Raw genomic sequence first — 25,294 nt, 5'->3', positions numbered from 1 at the left:
AATCAAATTTTCTTGATTTTCGACCTTAGACTGTATCCATCTATTACGGAGTTATATCTATCTTTGGTATGGATGTTCTCCTCTACAGGTCGCAATTCTCTACCGATTACCACCACAAACCACACCACAAAGACCACAAAGAGCTTTTTATAAGTAAACCCATGTCATAGAATAAGAATAATATTATATAATACCTACATATAGTAGTACCTATTGACATGTAATTTTATATTATTAATAAATGATGATTATGATTATGATTATGATTCTCGTGAAATTTTGTAACCAGATTCTATGATTAAATATAATTTTTTGTCGATCCGGTTTTTGGAGATTTTTCAAAATGGCGGAGTCGTGATGGTCGAGGTCTACAGCTCACAGAACCACTAGTGTTACGGAAGTTAAGTACAACCATTATCAAACTAGGACGTGGCCTTTGCTATTTAAAATTAAAATTTGAACCTTGTCACTGGTAATCCTACACTTATTAAACTAATTATTTTTGCGCTAGTTTGGAAAATTTGTCACGAAACGCTTGAGAGCGAAGCTTAATAAACATTAGAGGAGTTTTCAGCTAGCAATTTGGGAGCTTTTTGAAACTTTATTATGTCTAATAGTCAGATATAACGGGTTCTCCTACAAGAGTTATATAAACTGTTGGTATTTAAACTCTATACGTAGAAGTCATCCCTCTACCCGTGAATACAATTTCTGGCAAAGGGTTAGAAACATCGATGTATTTAAAATTAATTATACACGGTATAATCCGTTTAAGACAATATTAGTTGACCGGTAAATAAAAACAATATTAATTAAAATTATGTTTCAAAAGCTATTTCGCAGAAATTAAATACATTTTGAATTTCGATTAAAATCTCACTGCGCAGTAAAACTTGCTTATCCATAATATTTTTCAACAAACACCGAATACCTAAAACCATTGTTCGGCGACTGCGCCATTTTATGCGCCAATTTATTTTACGAGTATCCCGATAGCGAAAAAATATCTATCAATCAAGGAAGGATTAATCTGGCCGCCATTTTGAATTTTAACGGCACATAATTGGATACTAGGGTTATTGGCTTTCAGCAAGTTGCCTGAAGCTTATATTTGTGACATGTATTTGGTGTAAACTTGTGGTAAATTTTAGGATTACCAAAATACCTACTCTTTATGTTTTGTATAAATTCCCAATACGTTTCTTAAATATACGCTTAAAATATATACTTAGGTATGTTATTTGTGTGTAAAATGAAAACGAATTTTCTTGTTAGATATTATAACTTTCAAGTTAACTTTAAAATTTGTATATCAATCTCAAAACTGTGGCAATAAAATGTATGTAGTATGCTCATATGTAACAATTATACTGACTTTGACCGCCCACCTTGCACTAACTATACATTAGGTAAGTTTGATCGTAGAAAGGTATTATCGACTTTTGTTTTAACTTTAGCGCCGAAGAGGTCTAACTCTTGAAGCTGGTATCTCTGGTAAGGTTCTGCTGAAGGTGGACGTCAAAAATGCTTTTAACATTGGCGACTGAGATGTACGGTTACATCGTATATACTACTATTTAAGAATTGCAGTACCAAATAAACAATATCAAAGTTAAGCATGTATTTATTTCCCGCATTTGATAGTGCTTTGCAACAGATACAGCATTGAATCTTTGAAAATCTGATAATGATGACATTTACCGCAGCTTACTCGTATCTCACTCGTTTATTATATTGGTGCGATGTCGGTTTTTCGTTCGAACATCAAATGGCTCCTCTACACGATGGCCCAGCGTTGGGCCAGTGAGATGGCCATGCGATGGTTGAAACGCAAGTACATGATGGAGACAATCAATTGCTTCGTTACGTCTCGAATAGTGCCTATATAGGTAGTTCGTCCATTGGGAGAGTGAGATTTTAATGCGTGTGTATTACGGGGAGTAAGGCTTGAAATGATCGGTTTTGAGGGCCAGTGCTGCGTTGTAAACACATTCGGAAGGAAAACAAAGGGGCGTCCGCTTGCTGGCACGGGTACACGGAGCGGGTGAGCGGGTAAATGAAAAATAGTATGAGCAACGCTAAGTGACGTGACGCGGACGCGTGCGGCGGACTTTACCTACAATGGCACCCGCGCGCGTACGCCCACTCCGTGCGCCCGCGCCAGCTAGCAGACGCCCTACAGCAGCGTGTACCTAATGTTTTTAATTCGTTTTCTTCACGTGCCCCATTCTCCTTTTTTTTACCTTTTTATACTACCTCACTGTAGGTACCATATTTCTATAGTAGTTACAATCATACCTACCTCTGTTTTGTTTTGGAATACATCCTTATACTACAAGTAATATTTTTTATCATACTGTGATAATGTGAAAAAAGCGTATTGGCCGGCTAATGCTAAGCGGTCTAAGTTATATATTATCCAGACATAACCGCAGGGCTGTCGCAAGCGTGTTGTAGAAAGGTTAAGAGACAAAGGCTGGTACCTCACCGCCAACACAGTGCAACTATACTTTCCACGGCTTACATTTTCTTCTTCTCAATCAATCATTCAGTAAATTCATTGTTTATTCAATTGTTGAGCGTGTTTATTACTTACTTCGGAATTTTCCTTATTGTCTAGACGAGATCGATTATGCGCGCTACCTGTTGAGCCGACCCTCTGAATTATTGAACCTCTGCCAAATGCCGCAAGAACACTTGTACTAAAGATATATGTAACTCCGTATAAGATGAGTAAAGTCTAAGAAAACAACGTGCCTCGGAAAATCAAGAAAAAATTATGCTCGATTAGATGGCGCCATACCTTTGGCCTATAGTTGTGTAGATGGCGAAACCGTTTGATATTTAACAATTTTAATACATATCTGTGAAAGAACATGGGTCAAAGTCATATGGCGTTCTAAAAATAATAAAAAAAGAAAAAAAAAACATTTATCCATACCACCATGACCATGATTGCAGACAGGGTTGACGGTGTTTATTTGAACAACTGCTGCCTCATATTCATGTGCGCAGCAACTTATAAATATTTAAATAAATATGTAATAAGTTGTTAATAATAATAATATAATTAATTTTGCTGTTACTAACCGTAGCATAAGATTACCCATAAGCATTACTAACACTGATTGATCCCAGTTGGTCGTTGAATAAAGATTTTTTTTAAATATTTATATTAATTTTCATTTTTAGTTTCAATCCTGTGCCGAAAGATGGCAGTAAATTTAATGTGACTACAAAATTTACTGTGTCAATAAGCCTCTATACACTATTCTCTTTGCTTGTACGATGTCTCAAACTGATGCTGGTGAAATAACCCCTACTCTTAAAAAGTCGTGGGGAAAACGATATGAGGCCGGAAAAACGATATTTTGGTTGGGGACTGAAATCAGCGGTATCGCCGATTCTCATCCATTTTAACTCTATCTGATATTTATATTGTACATACACTTAATTTTTTTATGTTCGTATATAAATAACATTTCCTTTTTATTCCTATCTCTGGTTTTATGACCAAAAAATCAATAATAGCGAGTTAAAGTTTATAATTTTATATTATTAGAAAAATGTTGCTTTGTGCAGTGCAGTTAGTGCCACCTGGTTATTTTTTTGCGTTTAAGAGTGCAATGTAACTTGTTGCATTTTTTGAGTTATTACATGGATATGATTTAGAATGACAAATATTGAAAATAGAGTATTGCGCTTATTCGGGTCTCAATATTAGCACTATTTCAACTTTCCATAGTGTCCAGATTATTTTCATGTTTTTCGCCGAATACATAGAATGAACATCCTGTGTCACACAAACTCGTCTAGGCAAGCTTTTAGTGTTGCAGGATTTGCGTACGAAAAGCAGATGCATGTGGAGCAAAGTGCAGTCTTTCGACTCTAGTCTGTGTTGCTATATTCTATACCTCGCAAATTGGGTGAGATGCCTCAGCAACCCAGCATTCTGATTTCGTAAGTATTATTTTGAAAAATGTGACGTATTCAATTAAACGGTTGGTATTAAATTATTAAATTGTCGGTTGCCGATAAGGACGATTTCGAATTGAACCTTTTATATTTTCTATAAAACTCCCGTGAGACTCAAACATATTAGATTATTTTAAATCGGGTCACTCACGTATTATTAAGTAGAATAGCTCGACATGTCACGACACACACGACACGTCTTCACTGGTCGAGGGCGCGGCGTGTACTGTACTGCGGGCCAAAGCATGACTCGCCCGGCCGCTCACAACAGACGGCGTCGGCGGTGCGGTGCGGTTGCGAGGATAGCTCTACCCTCCGTATTGCGTTTGTCAAATGCCGGAAGACGGTCCGTGAAGACGGTCCTCGTAAATTGGACCGAAACATGTCGAGCTATTCGACTTAATAATAAGTGAGTGACCCGATTTAAAATAATCTAATATATTTATATTTTCTGCTTAAAAATGGCTCAATTATGGACTATAGATTCAATAACAGAGTAGAATGTAACCAACTGGCCTGAAAGTTAGCTGTCTAAAAAAATCTATGTTTGATAATGGTTCCTATAAATCAAATTATATCTTATATCAACTTAAATACAAAATCTTTAAAAAATAATCTAGTTATGTGTAATAAATCCGCAACGCAGGCTTCGTCCGGTAGCTGCAAATGCAAATCAGCAACATGCTTAGTCCCAAAAATACCAATGATGATATCCGCAACAGGCGCCTCGTCATCCTATAAATTATCTTTCATCCTCAAGCCTAACCCAATTACAAGCCACTATTTCCGTTTTTAAAATTTAAATAAAAAGCGATTTTCTTGAGTTACCTTAAGTAACTGTTAATGTTACTCAAAAAAACCCTACACAAACTTGCTCAAGGTTGTAGTCTCTTAGACTTAAGGGCCAAGGTGAATTGACACGTTAATTTATATAGCCCCAAATTGACACTAAACTTTACAGTTCCGCTTTCAAATTAAGGAAAACTTCTAAATTGACAGACTTGTGCCGGGGCCTAGATTTCCAGGGAAGTCTATCCAATATAGAATTTCTTAGCGCGCTTAAAAACATTCGATTGCGAATAACGAATAATTTATATAAATATACGCCGACCAATGAATACATACATAATTTGTATAATTATTAATTCATCGAATAATGTATTCGAGAATCGTTTTTCGTCGGTCGCCGAATAAGCTGTCATGAATATGTTTTTATTGCTGGTTAAAACAATCAATGTTTTACCTACTTTTCAATGAATACGAGTAGCATTTTATTATTATTAACATGTACCTTCACCCGTAAAAGTGCATGGCGCCTTAATCAATGAATTCATTCACAATTTTTCCATGCAATTTCGGAGCTCACTGTACGAGTATTAAAAATTAACAGCCGTACCTTATTAGATGCAAAGGAACACCCCTTGTTTGTATCGGTTTCCATATATTACATTATAGGATTTATACGTTATAGGAGACATATCTGGGGTTCACTGATTTAAACTTTCACGATTCTTACACATTTTAATTTTCTACAACGGGACTTAATCGCGATTAAACGGGATTTATACGCGATACAAACCCGTTATAGTGAACTATATAATTTGGGGTTGTTATTCCGATCTAAATTAAGTAATCTATTAAGTTTTTATCGCGTATATATATATATATCTTTACTTGAAAAATAATTATAGTGTATAACTAGCCTTATGAACCGATTTTGCATGTACAACCAGCCTTAAAGTTTGTAGTCTATGATTGTTCATTATTTTTAGTATGTGGGTATTTTTGCACTTTGTAATTTTTCCTCAGTCACCCGTTGACCACGAACGCTGTAAAGAGTTCGAAACGTCGGGATGTATTATAAATTCAATATACGCGATATAATCCGTTTTCATAGTTTTATTTCATAAGTAATCTAAAAAAAAAAATAAAAAAAAAACAAAAAAAAAATAGTTATTCTATAATTTTATTCGAATAAACTATCGAATAAGTCATTCTTCATTAAGTAATGTGAACAAATGATACAGTCACGAATAATTTAGTAGAATTATTATTTTCATAAAGAATTGATAGAAGCACGACACAGGTTTACGATAACTCGACTCACTTGTGCTCGCGTATACCCTATGGGAATACCCGACTAGATCGGAGAGGCGTCCCAGTAATTTGACATGCAATTGAAGGTTGACTATGAAACGTATCTATCATTGCAACCGTATGTACATTAGCCGTGCCTGATAATTTGATTGAGTAAATCTGATAGTTCTGATACACTACGAGTACGGGATCTTGATTCAGATTTAACAACTTGTTATGGTGTTGATCTCATTTTGATACGACTTTGAAGATCGCTAACGCTGATTGATGCATGCGAAATGAAGTGAGTCGTGCGTGAGATGTGAAAACTGGATCAGGAATTTTATCAAATATTTAACGCTGAAGACACGCGGCACGAATCCAGCTTTGGGCACTCTTGGGAGGTCTTGGTAAATCTATTGCGCTAGTTAAATTCATGGCATCTATTACAGTTTGGAACTCGTAATGTTAGGCGATATATTGTAGGAGGCAAGTATGGGACCGTGACAGTAAAATAATGGTATCTTGAAAATCAAGTTAGGTTAGGGCTAAAGAAAAGAAAAGAAATAACTTTATTTTGCATGAAATATGGTACAAAAGGTGGGTCAGACAATATTATACATAAGTATCACATATTTCACCAGCATCTGGCATGCAAAAAACTAAACTTACAACTAAAGCTAAGTTTAAACAATCATAGTCAACTTCTATATTATAATTATCATGCACCTACCTCACTCAAAAGATGTCATGTATTCCTCAACGGAATAGAAGGTTTTTTGTACGAGCCATGCTTTTAGTTTTACTTTAAACATTTTCAAAGGCAACTGCTTGATGTCATTATCCAGTCTATTATAAATTTTTATGCTCATACAAAAAGTGTTTCTGCTATACAAAGCTGTTCGTTTGCAAGGTATTGCTAGCCTATCAGGGTACCTTGTATTAAAATTACATACATTTTGAAACGTCTTGAAAAGTTCTGGGTTCATTTTAACAAACATACATATTTCGTATATGTACATACAAGGTACTGTCATTAGCTCAAGATCTTTGTACAATGGTCTGCAAGATGTCATAATATCAACATCGCAAATTGCTCTGATGCATTGCTTTTGAGCTATCAGCGCTCGATTTGCATGGCACGAGTTTCCCCATAGGATGATGGCATATCTAAGTAGAGAGCAAACATAGCCATGGTACGTTTGTATGGCTGCCTTCTTGCTACAAGTTTTTACCAGTCTCCACAAAGCATATACAAAAGAGTTTATCTTGCCACACACTTTATCGATGTGACTTACCCAAGAGCACTTGTCGTCTAAAATAATGCCCAGAAATATTGTTTGACATGCTTCTTCTATAGGTTCATTATCTAAAGATACCCTAAGTGGCAGTTTTTTAGCATTGTGATTTATGAATTGTAAGTATGTTGTTTTCCTTATATTTACATTTAAGTTGTTATTGTACATCCATGTTACAATTGTAGAGATAGTGTGGTTAATGTCATTATTATATTTATTTATGTCAGAAAATGGGATAACAATAGATACATCGTCAGCAAAAAGTATGCAGTCATATTAAGTTATATCAGGAAGATCATTTATGTACAATAAAAAGAGCAGGGGTCCTAAAACACTTCCCTGTGGTACCCCAACTCGGTTTACTTTGGTGGAAGATTTATATGTCATCACAGTATTTGTATAATTGACATTTGATACTTGTACAAACTGTGTCCTGTCACTTTAATAACTTTTTACCCACTCATTCGCTGTACCTCTGATACCGTAAAGCTCACATTTTTTTAGAAGAGTTTCATGGGATAGGTCTAGGGCTAGGTCGATCTATGTAAGATGATTGTCCCCTTATATTTATTTATTTGTATCGTTATATATATTATTTATATATAATATTATACAATATAAATTGTAAATTAAAATCAGGAATAAAAGCCATACGAAATAATAATAATAATTTATTTATTTAAGTACAGGGAGCAAGAATTCCGGTTAATAAAAGAATATTTAGGAAACCATTGAAGTTCTTCATATGAATATGAAATTTGTTTATGTGTCTGTTTTTAAATGAACCAACCCCTAAGCGCCTCTACCATAACGCTGAAACAGCTCGAGCTGTGGCGTTAATGAAAGCGAGGTCTTCGTTTCCTTTGCTTAACAAGAACGCAGTCGCAGGTGAAAAATATACCTATGATCTTAAAATTCGTAATGGCTATGCGCAAAAATCACCCTCAAGTCTGAACTACATTAGATTAGAATAGATTCATTTATTTCTCATTGAAAATGTACATTATATTTTACATGTCAAAATAAAATGCATTCATAAAAAGATCGTCACAACACAATATCAATAATAATATTAAGGATCAAATTTAATAAAAAATAATAGTCAAAAAAATAAAATAATACAGTAATGTCCGTTAATAAATAATCGAAAAAAATAACAGTAAAGTCATTATGTATAAATCTACTTTCTATAAATAGAAAGGTAAACAGTAAAAACCAGTCAAATAATTAAGAATATAAAAAATAAAAATGTACAAAATAATTGTAAAAAATATACGACTAGGACACATTAGATGGGGTATGGAGCACAGGTCCGGTGCCCCGAGGAGACATGCATTAAATAAATAAATATTATAGGACAATAATTGTACAACAGCCTACCTACAACCTAGTCCCACAGTAAGCTCAATAGGGCTTGCATTGAATTGAACAATCGCGTTGTATACTACTCCATACATTAAATGGCGCAACCGGTAGGATACAAATCTACACTCTCAAGGGAATCGTATGCCAGAGAAGTCACAATGCTTTGCGTATTCCAGTTGCGTTTTTGGTGATTCCAGTGTAATGCCATATACCACGCAATGTAAGGGATGTGACTGATACCCTGATACGTAATTTTAAACATTACAATTAGCGTGTAAACGTACGTACGCAAGTAGGCCGTGCTGTATAGGTATCGGGCGTGTATTCGCCTTTACACAGGTAAGTTAGCGTCAAAATGCACGTCAATCAAGAACAATTATTTCTCTGGAGTTTTCCTTTAATGGGCATGCAGAGTCACTACATAGCATAGAACAAAGTCAGTTCCTGCTTTATCTGTCTGTCCCTATGTATGCTTAGATCTTTAAAACTACGCAACGGATTTTGATGCGGTTTTTTATAAATAGTAGATAGAGTGATTCAAGAGGAAGGTTTATATGTATAATACATCAGCATTGCACCCTAGCGAAGCCGGGGCGGGTCGCTAGTTGACCTATATAAGGTGAATCGAAGCGACTTTTGACTTTAGAAATCAGATCTTGTTATCAAATCTTAAGTGTGAAGTTCTCCGAATAAACACGATTCATGTTGACTTGAGAAGAAAACTCTATAAAAAATTAAATAACTACCTACGGACTAAAGTAATTACCCCAAGATTACGTTACAGTGGTTCATCTAATCACCCTAGCTCGCGCAACTGAGTAGAATACAAAGCAGGGGCCGGCTCATTAATGCCGGGGCAGCCCTGAGCCCTTTCGCTAGATATTTCTAATGTACGCAGAATTTTAAGCAGTCGCATGTAGATGTAGACCTTACTCAGCACTTTGGGATAATTCAGGCTCCGGGTAATTAAAAAAAATTAACTGCTTATTAAAAGCATACGCATTACTGTGACTCATGTACATACCCTTAAGAGTAGGTAGTTTATTGAAAACTTTGGAATTACAGTGGAACAACAAAAACAAAATGTACACTGAATAATGCGTTGGGTTCCTTATGTGAATTTTGTACTAACTGTGTACACCCAGCTGCAAAAGTGCATTCCTACTTTACTTTATGAGTTCGCCTTTTGTACATTTGTATTTGTTTTGTGCAATAAAGATTAAATAAATAAATGAATACCATTTTGCAGCACGCTGGACATCTGTTGTAATAATATACAAGTTTTGCAGCAGCAGTTTTTATTGTATGGCGAAAAGAAAACACGAGGAAAAGAAGGTAACGGACCGGTGAGAAAAAGCCTGAAAATCGTTTATAGGTAGGTAGGTGCATGTTTTGCGTGGTCAGGGGCCCGTGAAATTAACAAACAAGATTGAGTCGCTTGTGTGTCTGCGTTCTATTGGATACATTTTGGGAAATGTGCACAGAAATTGCACAATTTCGTTTCACCCACGTTTTCACGTCAATCAAGGCAATTGAAAACACTTTTGAATTTGGCATCTAATTGGTATTCCGGAAGGAGACAGCTCTTCTAAATACAAATAGTTATTTGTGCAACAAGAGAGGAAAGTTGGTTTTTCTTGCGAGTGTTTATTTTGAGTCCCGAGAAATCGAAAGAATCTATAATTGAATCACGAGCGAAGCGAATGATTCTAAGCTAGAATCTTGAGCGTAGCGAGGGACTCAAAAACACGAGATGTAAGATAACTTTGCTCTCGTGTTGCACATATAATTTTTCACTTCAGTAGTGAGAACATATGAAAGGTTAAAATATATTTCGAATTACACACAGAGAAACAAAGAAAAAAAAAAACGAATTTGTAATAGAAGTATGAAGTAGCAGTTAATAGCCTTCACTAAATTTTAAAGTCGCACTTTACTCACTCCAGGGAGTGACGATAGTAGGCTTGTTCGAGCTGCTGAGGTGAAAAATTAATAACGTCAGGGAAGTAGATACCTAATTACCTATTATGTACTCGTAATTCATTGATTGATACATCGTATTGACTAATCCCTCCTTTTCTCGCTATTTCGATAGTAAGTAAATCCAAGAGTTTTTAAAAACTAAGCGGCTGCAGGCGACATCGTTAATTTGTCATTTTGCTCAATTTAACTTTGTCAATTATGTTGTCAAAGAAATGTGCAAAGTGATATAAAGAGTGGGCATTAGGTTCGGACGGTGAAAAATTTAACTAGAACGTTGCCTCACAAAAAGTCACCGAAAACTCGATCAGGCTCCATTGATGGCAGAAAAGTGATCCTACAATGGCCCGTAATGAAGCCATTTATCTGTCTCGCGTCGCCGAGATCCGGCGGCAAACTCAACACTTATCGCCATTTTTATGAGACTTGTCAACGGACCTATCAGTAGAAATTTTTTGATTGTTTTAGATTTTCGTTGGACCTAGGAGAATTTTTGGGATGGGCGTGAGCTGGTAGACTAATCGGAGGTAGCAGGACAGGACTTATAGCTTTCTTAACAACTGGAGAGCCACAAATCGAGAGTTGTGGAGATCAAGGACAGGATAAACCTTTACTCAGGAGTAGAGTACTGCATTTAATTTAAAACAAGCAGAAACGTCTGCGAACGTTAACATGGTGAATTTCAATATGACTTGGAACTCCGGTAGCCGTTTAAGAAGTATAACGCTCTTACAGATGTCGCTAGGGTCGCCTAGACTCATACGGTAGAAAGATTCGCTGGCTATGGGGTCTTGGTGGCTCAGTTGGCAGAGCGCTGGAGTATCGATCCAGAGGCCGTGAGTTCAAGTCTCACCTAAGGCAGTAATTTTTCCACTTTTAAATTTAGAGTACTGTATGTTCCCATACATGTAAATGTATTGGAGCGCGATACACTATCAGTGCGACTTTAATAATGAAGACAAATTGTTATGAGAAATATCGTCGTTATTATTATTATATTATCAAATATCATTAGACAAGTCGTTATTAGAAATATTCATCGTCATGTTATCATTTCTGAATACCCTTCCAGGCGAGTAATATGGGTGGTTTGCGCCCTAAAAGGCTTGAAACGACATTCGCATTAACGTTTTCTTTTATAGCGTAGTCAAAGACGATAATATTTGATTGTCTACGGAATAGATATGGCAAAAATGCAATAGAGTTAAAGCGAAAATCGATAGAAGGTTACTCTAGCGGCAATAACAGTTTTACGAGGAGTGAAAACAGATTATGCTGGCGACAGATTTCTTTGTATTTTGATCATAATATTATTCGAAAATATGACGGTAATGATCGCTTGATCATTTTGGTTGAGTAACTTGAGCCATAATCAATTATACTTTGATAATTCCGACCCATTATATTGAATGAAAAGGGACTTAGTTACTAATATAACTCACGTGCAAACGTTTTCAATCTCACCCTTAATCTCATTTCATAGCAACAGAGGTGACCATTAAATTCTTAATAATTGGAAAAGCGGTCGAATATTGGTACGTTAACCATAAAGTAAATAAACTTGTGTAATCGTTGGTGTGTAATATTTGTTTTCCCGATTGCAATGTAGAAAACTCACATGTAAATAAGAATTTTACGTGAAAACCAAGCCGCCGGTCGGATTTTAAAACTTATTTTTTTCTGTTTTGCTCCGGAAACTTTTATCCTGACACGTACATCAAATGTTTGTTAAATTTCGTTCCAAAATCACTGTTTTATTTAACCTCAGCAAATAGGTGGAATGAATATCTGTATACACCGTCGTGGGCCTCAAAAAATTATAAAACTTACACGTACCGTACACTCAGGTAACTATATCCACTCAGGTGCCCAGAATTGCTCTGACATTTTGCAGATACGACGGCACAGGGACATGTTATTTTAAAAAATCGATAACTTTGTTTCTACTAAAGCATTTGCAACGATTCTTTCTATTTTATAAAGATAAACTACTACTTAAGTTATGTGCTGTTATAATAAAAATAATAATTAAAAATACGCCAAGTTAATCCAATTACTGATTTTTACAAACTATTTATTAAATGACAATTCTTTCGTCAATAGTTATTTACGATACAAGTGCGGAATAGAGGAAATTCGAAACGAGTGGCGATAAATTAAAACACGACCACAGGGAGTGTTTTAAATCGACACGAGTTGCGAATTACCTATTCGCACGTGTATAGTACAACGTTTTACAGTACATATGGCCGTTTAAACTTTCGACATATGCACGAAAAGTGCTCTTTTACGCACTAGTGTGAGAAAGTAGCACCATATGTGCTTTAAAAAATATTTGGTAATCTTAGAAATGTGGGGATTTAAATTACAAAACACGACAAAACACTACTGAGCTTGTTTTGAAGTGAGATTTTTGGCTCATTAATTTAGTTGTCACGTTGGTAGTCTGTGTTTTGGCATAGACATAGTATATACAAGTAGTTAGTGTTTTGAAAATAGTTAATACTGTATCTGTGCAGTCATTCACAGATAAAAAATAAAAAACCGCATACACTCTGTTTGGCAACCTGAGCTGCCATGATCATTTTAGATGTACGCAATGTTGGAAGCTCTAGTTGTCAGAATCTTGTTCTGAGTCAAGGGCCTGACACTCTTTGATAGAGAAAGATAGTCTTATTGCGATTTCTATAAGAGGAAAGAGAAAATAGTGCCATGCTTTGTCCTTATCACCGACTGGGTTTTTTTTAATGGTCGGGTTATGGCAGCATAGGTAGGAGGCGATGGCGTAATACCGAAATTTATAAGAGCGAAAGATAAAAAGGATTATGCTGCCATACATTAACCTGTCAATACATGAATATGTCTTTCTCTTACCCCTGGTCGCTCGGTTTCATGTCTATAACTACTATACTATGTCTATGTTCTGAGTGGATATATAGTACAACTATGGACCAGTTTTTAGCGTTGATTCTTAACGATCTTTTATGATTTGTACTCGTTAAGTTTATTTTGGAGCTTAGATACACAAATTCTCTTTCTATATTATAAACTCAACATAATTTGAAAAATATTTATACATATTTAACTGGAACTTGAATTTGGACCATAGTTGTAAATTGTGGACTAAAGTTACCTGATTTTATACGGTACGGTAAGTATTTTGTCTATAGGTAAACAATTTTCTATATCAACGTATGCTAATGTAGCAATTTGGCCATAGTTTTTTATTTTGTGTAAATTGAATATCTGTTGTGCTACGCTAATATAAGTATTTAAGTAATAGAAGTATTTGCCATAAATTTTGCTATTTCTTAGTGGTTTGGTTTTACTGACGACTTGGCACCTATTCTAGTACCTATTATCGCGCACTAATATTACTACCTCACCATATTAACCACTACTCGCGCACTAATATTAACCAATGTATAACATATGTATGTGGTGGAATTACGGTTTTACTTCCATAACGCATCGGAATTTCTGTTCATCGGGTTTTTCAGTCACACTGTGTATAAAGTGTTATTTACGATCACACAGTTTGATTAATTAACTAAGTTTGTAATAGCTTTTTCACGCAGTGCCCGGTAAATTAAATTCTATGTTGGAACAGATAAATAAATCACACTTAATTATTAATACCTACGCATTTCACCACACTGAGGGATTTAATTTTTTCGAATAGCTCTCGGTTTGGCGTGTTGAGAATAAATAACAATTTGTCGGAAATAGTTATTTACGATACAAGTGCGGAAAAGAGAAAATTCGAAACGAGTGGCGATAAATTAAAACACGACCGCAGGGAGTGTTTTAAATCGACTCGAGTTGCGAATTACCTATTTGCACGTGTATCGTACAACGTTTTACAGTACATATGGCTATTTAAACTTTCGACATATGCACGAAAAGTGCTCTTTTACGCACTAGTGCGAGAAAGTAGCACCATATGTACTGTAAAAACTTTTACCCAAATGAGCTATGTAAATCCGCTGAATAATTAAGTATGTACTCGTACATTTTAAATTAGGTAAGTAGAATAGGTACGCAGATTAACATAAAAACTGATTATTCAGTACCTATGGACAATTTATTATAATATTGTAAGCCTGACAAACTCCTGACTCTTTTATTTATGCGACAAATATCAGTCAATAACAAATCAAGTTGCGACTTAAAAATCGGTACCTATTCGGTATATCGGGTTGGCTAAACAAAAATACGTAACCTAAATTCTCCTTTATTACATAACTTAGGTACATTTACTTATATATTTATACATATTATATACATATACTTCAGCATAATTTGTATCATAGCCATTTAGTACTTAATTCAAAATTTAGGATTTGGAATGTTTTAGAAAAAAAATGGCTAGGCGAAGTTGGCGATGGGTGGAAAAGTCAGGTGATTTTACATTTTTTTTAACATATTTTGAGCAGCTGTTAATTCATTGCGAATCCAATGGATAATCTCTCCATGAATTCCAACATTAAGATATTTATTTTTAAAAAATATTAAAGAGAAATAGAACTACTGTCAATAATAAGTAATCTATTTACCGCCTTTTTGTAACATAAAATAGGGGCTTCAGCTAACTTTTTTACATAGGTATGTATGTCGCTCCAAGGCTCACTCTGAAGGGATTTTGTTACGTCAGTAACGTAGGTATCATGTGTAGCTACGAGCTGCGTCAAGGGTGATCGATGGGTTCGCTGTCTGCCATAGATCTAACACTTGACACCTAGGGTCTTTCGGAAACTCTCTCAAAAATGAACTCTCCTTAAATACAGCAGTTTTTGGGTTCTGTATACAAAATTAACAAGAGTAGACTTAAATTTTCCTCATGATTGTGTTCTGTCTATATGTAACGGACATTTTACTCAGAAATTATTAAGTTTCTGTTTAACTTAAAAATATACGTTTACTAGCTTCTACCCGCGACTTCGTCTGCGACTCTGCTTGGATTGATGATGATGGTTGGTAAAAACTATTATTATGTCCTTTCCCAGACTCGATGTCGTCGTTTGTTAATAAAAATAGAAATAAGGAACAATTTATACCCACAGGATAAGACAAGACAAGATACAAAATATAAAAAAAAATACATTAATAATTTAGTCTGTGTGAAAAAAGGAACCGGCTCAGCATAAGCTGCGTTCATCATATTGTCCTGGTCGGTTTCTACCACGGCGTCTACTTAGTACTGATTATTGAGAGCGAAGCTCGTGAGCTCCTAGGTGGCTAACAACCGATTTTAGCAGCAAATGTACGGCCGCATTCACTGCAGGTCAGCACTCCTACGACAAAATTGTAATTGATGACCGCAGGTGCCTTTAACTCGTCACGCTCGTCAACTGCGTTAACTATATCATTACCAAATGAATTACAGTTTTTTAGTTCGTCCCCCATCAACAATTAACACTAGAAAAGAATCAAGCACTAAATATCTCAAAACACGAGCACTGCACGACTTTTAATGATGCTACAATGTGATAAAAACATAAAAGTATAACCTTATTCCGCCATTACCGCAAGTTAGCCCGTAATCTGCAGCCTTATCTACAGGACGCACCCTCGTCGCCTCATTCGAGCGGCAAACTGGCGTTTTCCACACCGAGCAGAAAGTTACGACTTTACCCATTGTAAGCTGCTTGGAATTTCTATAATCCTATGTTTATCCGAAAGTGTAAAATCTGCTTTGCCTTTGGTATTACTGTGTCGGCTTTTAAAGGTGTAAGAGGAACTAACAGATTAGTCTATTTATGAGGTAACCTAGCTAAAACTACGGATCTCAGAGTAAAGCTTACTTAAGAACTGATCTAGTCCATTAGTCTCAACAAACAGCGTGTGACACTAAAGAATATTAAATGCGATTTTTATCTTTGTCAGGATTCCTCTGCGATTTATTCTTTCGGTTAATTTTTTCGTAGCAAGTAATTGCAACTAATTACTAAAAAAAGATTATGCCTAATTAAAGCAATACTTGAAAACCCAAGTTTTAATTTTATATGTTATATTTAACAAGAGGAAAGGGAACGATGAACGACCGCTTCTCCATACAAACGCAACTAGTCGCTATTTCCTCTTTGGATATCAACATTATTAGAAAGTTTGTTTACACAATTTTATATATTATATCGACCATAGTTCTTCGTTTTTTTTTTATTATAATAAGAGTTAGGAGCGAGAAACAGATCGTCTGCAAGCTCTTTCGTCGCTTGCCATATGACATACTTTCCTGCAATATATTTTATATGCCGCTCTTTTCCACATTGACCTTACCTTTAATTAAATAAAAATGTATCTCTCTCCGTGAGAAAGAAAAACTATTGACACTGTCGGAAACGTATCGGTGACCGATTGTCTGTTTGTACAGTCCACTCAATCATTAATCTATTTGCTGGAGTACAGTGAGCTCCTTATGTAGGTCGGACGGACGCTGAAGTAGACGCAGTATTGATGGATAGTTAGCAGAACAAGACTTAAGACATCCGGGTTGCAGGGAGGTATTTTTATTTATTTAATCTTTATTGCATAAAACATAAAAAAATTGTACAAATGGCGGACTTAATGTCTAATAGCATTCGCTACCAGTTAACCATCGGGCCAAACAGAGACATGTAAAAATAGAGAAAGGAGAAAAGAAAAAAAGTTTTTACTAGAACTCTCGTAAACAATCATATTTTTGTATTTTAGAAAGTAATAAATCAATCTGATCTTTAACATGAGATGACGGCCAGTGGGTGACGGTATGCAGGTCACCGATGTAAGCGACAGCCAGAATTAATAACAATAATAACCGATTATGTGGCCTGCACGAGTGCACCGGTTGATGTCGAAGATAGACACGGCACTGCGTGGCCTGAATTGTCTGATGAACATCGTCCGCCATTGTCGTAGGATTTTCCCAAGCTAGTTATATGTTTTCCGTGTTTTAATATATTCAGTTGTGTTTATGTGGTGTTTCTTCCTTTTACAGAACAGTACTTACATTTCTGCGAGTCGGTCTTGCCCGGCGGCTTCTTGTCGCGCACCATGGCTGACGGCCGGTGGGAGACGCTGCGCGGGCGGCCGCCGTCGTACTATCGGCCGCGGCCGGCGCCGCCCCCCATCAGCGCCACTGTGTTCTCGTGATTGTGCCAGATACCTGAAAATACAACATAGAATACAACTTGCGGACCATCTTACCTGGAAATGATAAATTTATTTGTATCTCCGCATGAGGCCTAGCCAAGATGACGATCGTTGATAGAAAACGTCAATCGTAACTTAAATAATGTATGGCTATAGTTACGTGACTTTTCGTAGCATCTGTCAACCCAACAACAATTTTCTTTTCGTTTGCCGTTTGTCACAGTTCGTTTGTCGTCTTAGCTAGGCCCCCTGATATATTGTAGTAATAAGCAATTGTCGCTATAAAAAGTTCTTAAATACATTATTAACAAGAATCCTAACTATAACTTTAGTGCCTCCACCAGTAAATACGGTGTCCAGTACGCGATCGCCTTTTCGTTTCTCAATGTGTTTTTTCTACAATAAATTGTCAACATTAAAGATGGTCGATAGAAACGTCACACTATGATGAAAGAGCGGGCTGTTGTTCCAAACTCGTGAGTCGTTTGCTCAGACGAGCAACTAATGGCTGTGTGCGTGACAATAGTCATGTGAAACCTGACCGATGTCAAAATGTATATGTAGTATACATTTTGACCCAATTAAAGTTCACTTTTTTTTTCCAGCGACAAACGTGTAACATACTGGCTAATAAGTGCACTCATAACAGTCAGTACGCTTATTTACTGTTGGTTACATTGGTTCTATTACTCAGTCATGAGGTCTTAAAAATGTTTACAGAGTCCGATAGTAATGTTGGTGTCGTAAATTCACTACCTCCCAATAGGGGCCATTAGGCCTTACGGCCTGATTCGAAGTTTAATATACGTCTAATATTAGGTCTAGATACGATATGGATCGGATATGTCAGTGTCAAAAGTGACGTTTTTGTTTGACGAAACGTCATGTTTTATTTTATTTAACATGCCTTATTTAACGTCGTAACAGGCCGCTAGTTACATGAGCGCTCGACTCTCCTGTTCTCGCCAAACAATGGGAATAGCCGAGAGTCTTAATATACCGTCCCTCATTTCCATTTGTATGCTTTTCAATAAATTTCCATCATACTGAGCTAGCTAGTCTTAAGGTTATTTTGCAATATAAATGTTTCATTTAGACACTCTCTACTGGAAGCTTCTATTTTGATACAGCAGCAATTATTTACCGTTTTTTTTTTAAGAAAAGATATTAAAACATACAAATATTTTGAATGAAATTCTCGTAACAAATAATATACTATTTAGTTACACACTCAAAGTTTATTTATCAGATAAGCTCTATTAAAACCTGAAAAGAGAAGCGAAGCGGATAAAAGGTTAAAATCTAATCGAAATTAAATATTAATTGTATTGGGAATGAAGCTGTTGCTTCTACTAATGCGTAATCAAATGTGTAAGAAAAAAACATTTATTATTATTTAGCCCAACAGGACGGTTTGACTGAGCTGAAGAATGAACATGTAGCTCAATGGGTCAATAGCTATACTAGTTCTACTAGAGGGTATATTCCCAGGTAGCAAAATGACGTAAAATGACGTCAGCGACGTCATAATTACGTCATTATGACGTCGCTGACGTCATTTGACGTCATTTTGCTACCTGGGTTGTTTGACTGATGAATAAATTAATCTGTCTTTAAGTTGACAGATTAATTTATTCATCAGTCAAACAATATACCCTCTAGTAGAACTAGTATAGCTATTGACCCATTGAGCTACATGTTCATGCTCGTGGCAAATAATAAGTACATATAATATGGGTTACTTAAGCTGAATGATGTTCTGATAATTACTCATCATCACTCAGTCTGCGTAATTTTACTTCTGAATCGGTATGAATAGGGTTACATAGCAGGCAGCTGTATGATGTCTTGGTCGTCACAAGGGCACGACTAGCCACCCGCGCCGCTCAATCCGTGTAATAGATTCTAAATTGCTTTGATCGTTCTTCCGGAAGGCTAATGAATCCTCGCGCTCCAATAGGCCCGGCTCGGCGAGCCACTGTAACTAATAAGTCCTCAATTAAAATTGTTCCCATTTAATGTTTTGAGCTGTTTCAGACTTAGGAATATTAAGGGTCGACCGCGCCGGGACGCCGCTACGTAATACGTACTTATACTTAGAGGCCCTTCCCTGACTTGGCAGTACGAAACATGTAAAATTCCGCAGTATTTTTTACTAAATAGCGCGGATACACAGGATTCATTCTTATATTTGTATGATTTTAGTATATGTCAAAAATAGGTATTTTCAAACCTCCATTTTTACAGTTGGAGTGCACGTGCATAGAACTTAAATATCAAATGTCATCTTTGTGGGAATTAGTTTTAGCTCTTCCCTATATAGGTACGGGGGCGCGTTCAGAACGGATCAAATCATTCCTTTCCCAAAACATACAGAGGGGTCAAATCGGTAGCTCTTTAAGGTCCTCTTCGTTGGCCTTCATGTGATCTGTCTGTGATAAAAGCTACACACACGGTGTTCACACTTCTATTTCACATTGCCGTTTGTTTATTTTCCACTGCCTTTTTAATTTAGCAAAATCTTCTCAACTGCTTCTCAAGCAGCTTCACCGAATCGGAATTTAGGGCTAAACTCCAAGTTAGTCCAATAATTTATCAATACTTGGAAAGTTTGCAGACATGACGAAGTTTGATTTCCTGCTTTACCCGATAGCCAACTTAATTGAATTCGACAAACTTCAGTTGAGCGGTTTAGCTCTTTGTCGCTCAATATTTTGTAATGGCTTCTTGACTCTATTTTTCAAGTGAGCTTTCTTTCTAAATGTGTTAATCCAATTTTTTAAGTCCTAAAATCTAAACATAAATAAAGGTGACTGAGATTGACGGGTATTTTAATCATCAAGAACCGCTGAAAACAGTAGGCTGTTTACATTAAACTATTATTACTAAGGTAGTAATTCAGTGGCTGTTTAATATGAAAGTGGTTTTGTGGAGAACACGTGTACCTATCCGGCAGTGCGTTACAATACATAAACGTAGGTACTTACTACGTACTTATTTGATTGCGCTATGTACTTATTCCAAATTTCCAATATACGCAATAAATGTGAAAGCAGTTATTCAATGAACCTAGCTCATTGTTTTTTGTTATTTTATTTCAAGATTTTGTAGACAATTTTTGAGTTAATCTAAAACTTGACAGAGCTGACAAGCACTGACAAGTCTTTCCAACACACAAATTAACAATAAAGCCGTATATCATTAGATAAATAATTTGTTAAAATAAGGTCACAAAGGGCAGCCTAATTAATACCTATACCTATAATTTACATAATAATATAACAACATCAACACCTCCTTATTAATGTTACACTCCAATTAAACACCTACATACACCTACATAGTTCAATTAAAGGAATCCTCATTTAGCCTAACGTAACAGCGCGGGTTACATACACTAATATAATCCACATTCGGGCGTGGTCTACCCTCAGCAACCGGATCAGACCGAATTGACAATTCGACATGCATGATAAATCAATTCTGAAGCATCGTAAGACCGTAAGTTCGTACACCCTACGACATGAACACGATTGATGATCAAGATGGATTTGTAAACCTTTCCGTAGCTTGTATGATACGACTCGATTTCTGCTGAAAATGCAGTTAGCGCTGCGCATATTCGTGATCATTAATGTATGTATAGACGAGACATAAAATAGTAGAAATTAAATAAAATGGAACTAAATAAAGTGTGTGCGTGTAATCTTTACGCGCGATTGAAGTAAAACTGGAGAAGTATTTATTTATTTATTTACAGAACATATTCTCATTCTTTCTCGCACTAGTGCGTAAAAGAGCACTTTTCATGCATATGTCGAAAGTTTAAAGGGCCATATGTACTGTAAAACGTTGTACGATACACGTGCGAATAGGTAATTCGCAATTCGTATCGATTTAAAACACTCCCTGCGGTCGTGTTTTAATTTATCGGTATTTAGTATTTTGGTATTTACTTTTATGCGATTACTGATAAATTCTATACAAAACTAAAAAAAGTACCCAATTTGTACCTGCGTTTTTATATATGTGTCAAACAGATTATATTTATGAAATATTTTTTATTAATAATATACTACTAAATTTACTTTTATTATTTTTGCTGCTCTATCTACTCTATACTCTATCTAGTACTGAAAAAAAATATTGTCAATTTAGCATTTGTCATTTTTCTTGATACGCTTTGATTTTTGGAAATTCTTTCTATTCAATTTAATTCGGACAAGGATCACACAACGCCGATTTGAAAAGCGGATGCCATAACACTCGATTAGCTCCTTTACACGATGGGCCATCATACTGGCCCACTAATATGGGCCAGCGAGTGGAGAGCGCAGTGGTGTCGGATGGTTAATGGCGCGGCAAGATGGCGAAGGGACGACCACGGTGTCGGTTTTTCATTCGCCTATCAAAGGTAGTAAGCCAGCGATGTTAGGTTGCATCTACACATGGCCCATTCCGAAGGCGTGCTCCATCCAACGCGCTTGAGTGTGGACGTTGGTGCCTTGTATCATTTTACGATTGTTTTGCTTAAAAATGACGACTATCATCATGAAGTAATGAAGTTTTTAGAACTGTATATGTATATCGGGGAGAAATATTGCTGCAGCGGCTAATGCTTACACGATCATCTTGGGGAACGCGTATTTAGATCACAACTTTACTGAATGTCGCCATCGTGTAGTTCCGTTTCAACCATCGCATGGCCATCTCGCTGGTTCAGCGCTAAGCCATCGTGTAGCTGTAGAGGAACCTATTAAGTGCTCTAAAACCCTGCCCTATAAAATATCAGTATCATGGGAAAATCGTGTCGTGTAAAAGTTTTTCTAAGAACACTGTATTTGACGGCAGAAGCAATATTGATTAACCAGCAAACCTGAGCTTAGACGCAATTAATTTACCTTACTAGAAGGCAGGTTACATACAGACATGTGCGTCATACATGTCCAAATAATGGGTGCATTACATTTGTTATAATTACTTTTCATATATTATAGTTTGGTGTATCGTTATTTTGAATAACGTAATAAATGGCATACTATCGTAATACCTAATTAACGGTATACATAATGTTATTATTGTTATAATAGTCATAAGGTATATTTACACTTCGTCTAATATTCATTGCCATAATCATTACATACTCGTACATAAAGCATATTATTTGTTATAACAAGTGACATCACATAATTATTTGTGTGGCATAATAATTGCATGACATAAATGGGTTAGGTTAGGTTAGAACTTTGACCCTCTGTAGAATAAAACATCTAGCAAAAAAGTGGTCAAGGTTAGGTTTGAACTGCGAAGGTCAAACAAAGCTGTCCGGTAGCCACGAGATCGTACCGTGCCTACCCTCCAAAAATGGGAAGGAAAGGGTCGGCTCACCAGGTACAATCTATGCTATATTTCTTCCTACTCTTAGCAACTAGGGCAAGCCGCAAGTTATATATCATTTTCATATAATTTAGGGATTCCTTATTCTATAAAGTACCTATCACTTCAAAGCAAGCAGTCATACTTTTTTTTGTAAAATATGTAGCGGATATCAGTGACGAATTCCATAGAAATTTAATTATGGCCAAAGTCAAAGATTAAAAATGTTGAAAGAAACATTTAACTTGGCGTTTTAAATGTATGTAGGTTTATAATTTTTTCGTCCCTAAAGCAAAAATATCAAACCCTCTCAAAATTTGTGCTTATTTTGGAACGAATTGCTGGCTCATTCAAATGCATGTATTAAGGCGAGGGATGTCCACATCAAATAACGATTAGTACATTTTCATTCGTAAACGTAAGGAATCCCTCTATTCACTATTTCAGTGGCAAACAAGCATGCGGCCCGCCTGATGGAAAGCGGTAGAGCAGCCAACCCTTGAAAAACTAGGATTCCGGAGGAAACTAGGAGGATTGTTAACGGCGAAAAAGACAAAAGGGACCGTTCGTCAATAGTTCGTCAGTTTGTCTTCGATGTAATATTAAAAAGTATATCACTTTTATATTCGTAGTCGCAGCAGCAGCTTTATTTGTAGTAAGCATCGTAATAGTTTAACTATTTAATTTTGTAATCCAGGAAATTATTTCATATACTTATTTGTGAAATTATTCCACGAATACCAAGTGGCGCTGTCTATGACGTCTAGAAAATTATATCGATACGATATTACCAAGACACTTGAAAGCACTATTACTCGGTACGATTACGCCTACACTGATAGTGTGAAATTTTGTCCGCATATAGTTTTTATATTTATGCTACCTCGTCCCCCACGAAAAACGGCAAAATTTATTGTTAGGAAAGATGTAGCGATGCGTACTCCATTACTAAATCCTCCAAATAGTCTACCCTTCTCACCGACGTCACAAAATTGTGTTAGTAGCGCAGTGTGCAAAAGCCGCTTACATTGCTACCATTTTAATCGCATTGTAATTAAATTCAAGAAGTTTCTGCGGTATTCACAATACTCTTGGCTATAATTCGTATGATACTCTTAGAAGATTGGGACGTAGTAGGTAAACTTTCTCACAACATTACGGTGGCAAGAATGGAATTTGAATGTAACTAATACTTATACATGGTAGAATGGATTTAGGACTATTTCAAAAATATTTTACATATGATGGTACAAATGATCATTGTTAATCCTTACTAATACCTATTATAAATGCGAAAGTAGCTAAGTCTGTTTGTCTATATATTGTCTATCAGTAGTATCAGTGTCGTGTCTGTGTGCTCTTCACGCTTAAAGTGATGAACCGATTTAGTTGAAATTTGGTATGAATATAGTTTGAAGCCCGAGAAAGGACATATGATAGTTTTTATCAATCATCATCATCCCACACACGAAGAAGTCACAGGCAGAAGCTAGTAAGGCAATAATGATAAAAACAGTTTAGGACGCATAAACATCAAGTGTAATATGCAGATTGACAATATTTAAAGCGAAGACATACTTATTTAATTTAATGAAGTCACTGATCTTACAGCCTGGTTATGGCTGAAAGTGTTGAAACGACAGTCGTATTTTTATTTGAAAGTCGGTTAAAACTAACTATATATGTATTATCGTTAATAAACTTTTGTTTGTGGGAATGCTCGTTGTCTCTTTTAATCGATTTATCGACTGAAGTACAAATAGAAGTTATCTATTTTTAAGAATCCAAGATGCATTGCTACTTTAGTAAACACAATATCAAACCAAGATCGTATTTTTAAAATTAAAATGCGCCTGTGGGACCGTCGCAGTTCGCTCTCGTATCTAGCAGAGATTGTTCGTCGTTCGGTTTAGTGCCAATAGTTTCTAGTTCTGGCAGCCGGACATAAAAGACCTAAGGGATAAAACTGGCACTTTACGACTACAAGGTTTCTGTTATGCAGTAAAATTCTGTAGAATATTGTAGTACCTAGGTCTACCTAATTTACCTATACGCACTTATAGTATTTGATACTTTAGATGTAATAAAAATTA

General features: G+C 36.0%; 1 protein-coding gene across 1 annotated transcript in view; it reads right to left on the bottom strand.

Moving 5' to 3' along the window:
• LOC134743779 (uncharacterized) overlaps nt 1-25,294 on the bottom strand; it is a 198,933-nt gene that overhangs the window by 157,199 nt on the left and 16,440 nt on the right. The window contains exon 2 of the mRNA XM_063677433.1: nt 17,683-17,838. Coding sequence (XP_063533503.1) covers nt 17,683-17,728 — 46 coding nt within the window. The 5' untranslated portion in view covers nt 17,729-17,838. The remainder of the gene's footprint in view (nt 1-17,682; nt 17,839-25,294) is intronic.

This window comes from Cydia strobilella, chromosome 8 (genome assembly GCF_947568885.1).
Source record: "Cydia strobilella chromosome 8, ilCydStro3.1, whole genome shotgun sequence".
Taxonomy (NCBI): Eukaryota; Metazoa; Arthropoda; class Insecta; order Lepidoptera; family Tortricidae; genus Cydia; species Cydia strobilella.
This window is presented reverse-complemented; position numbering and strand designations above follow the sequence as displayed.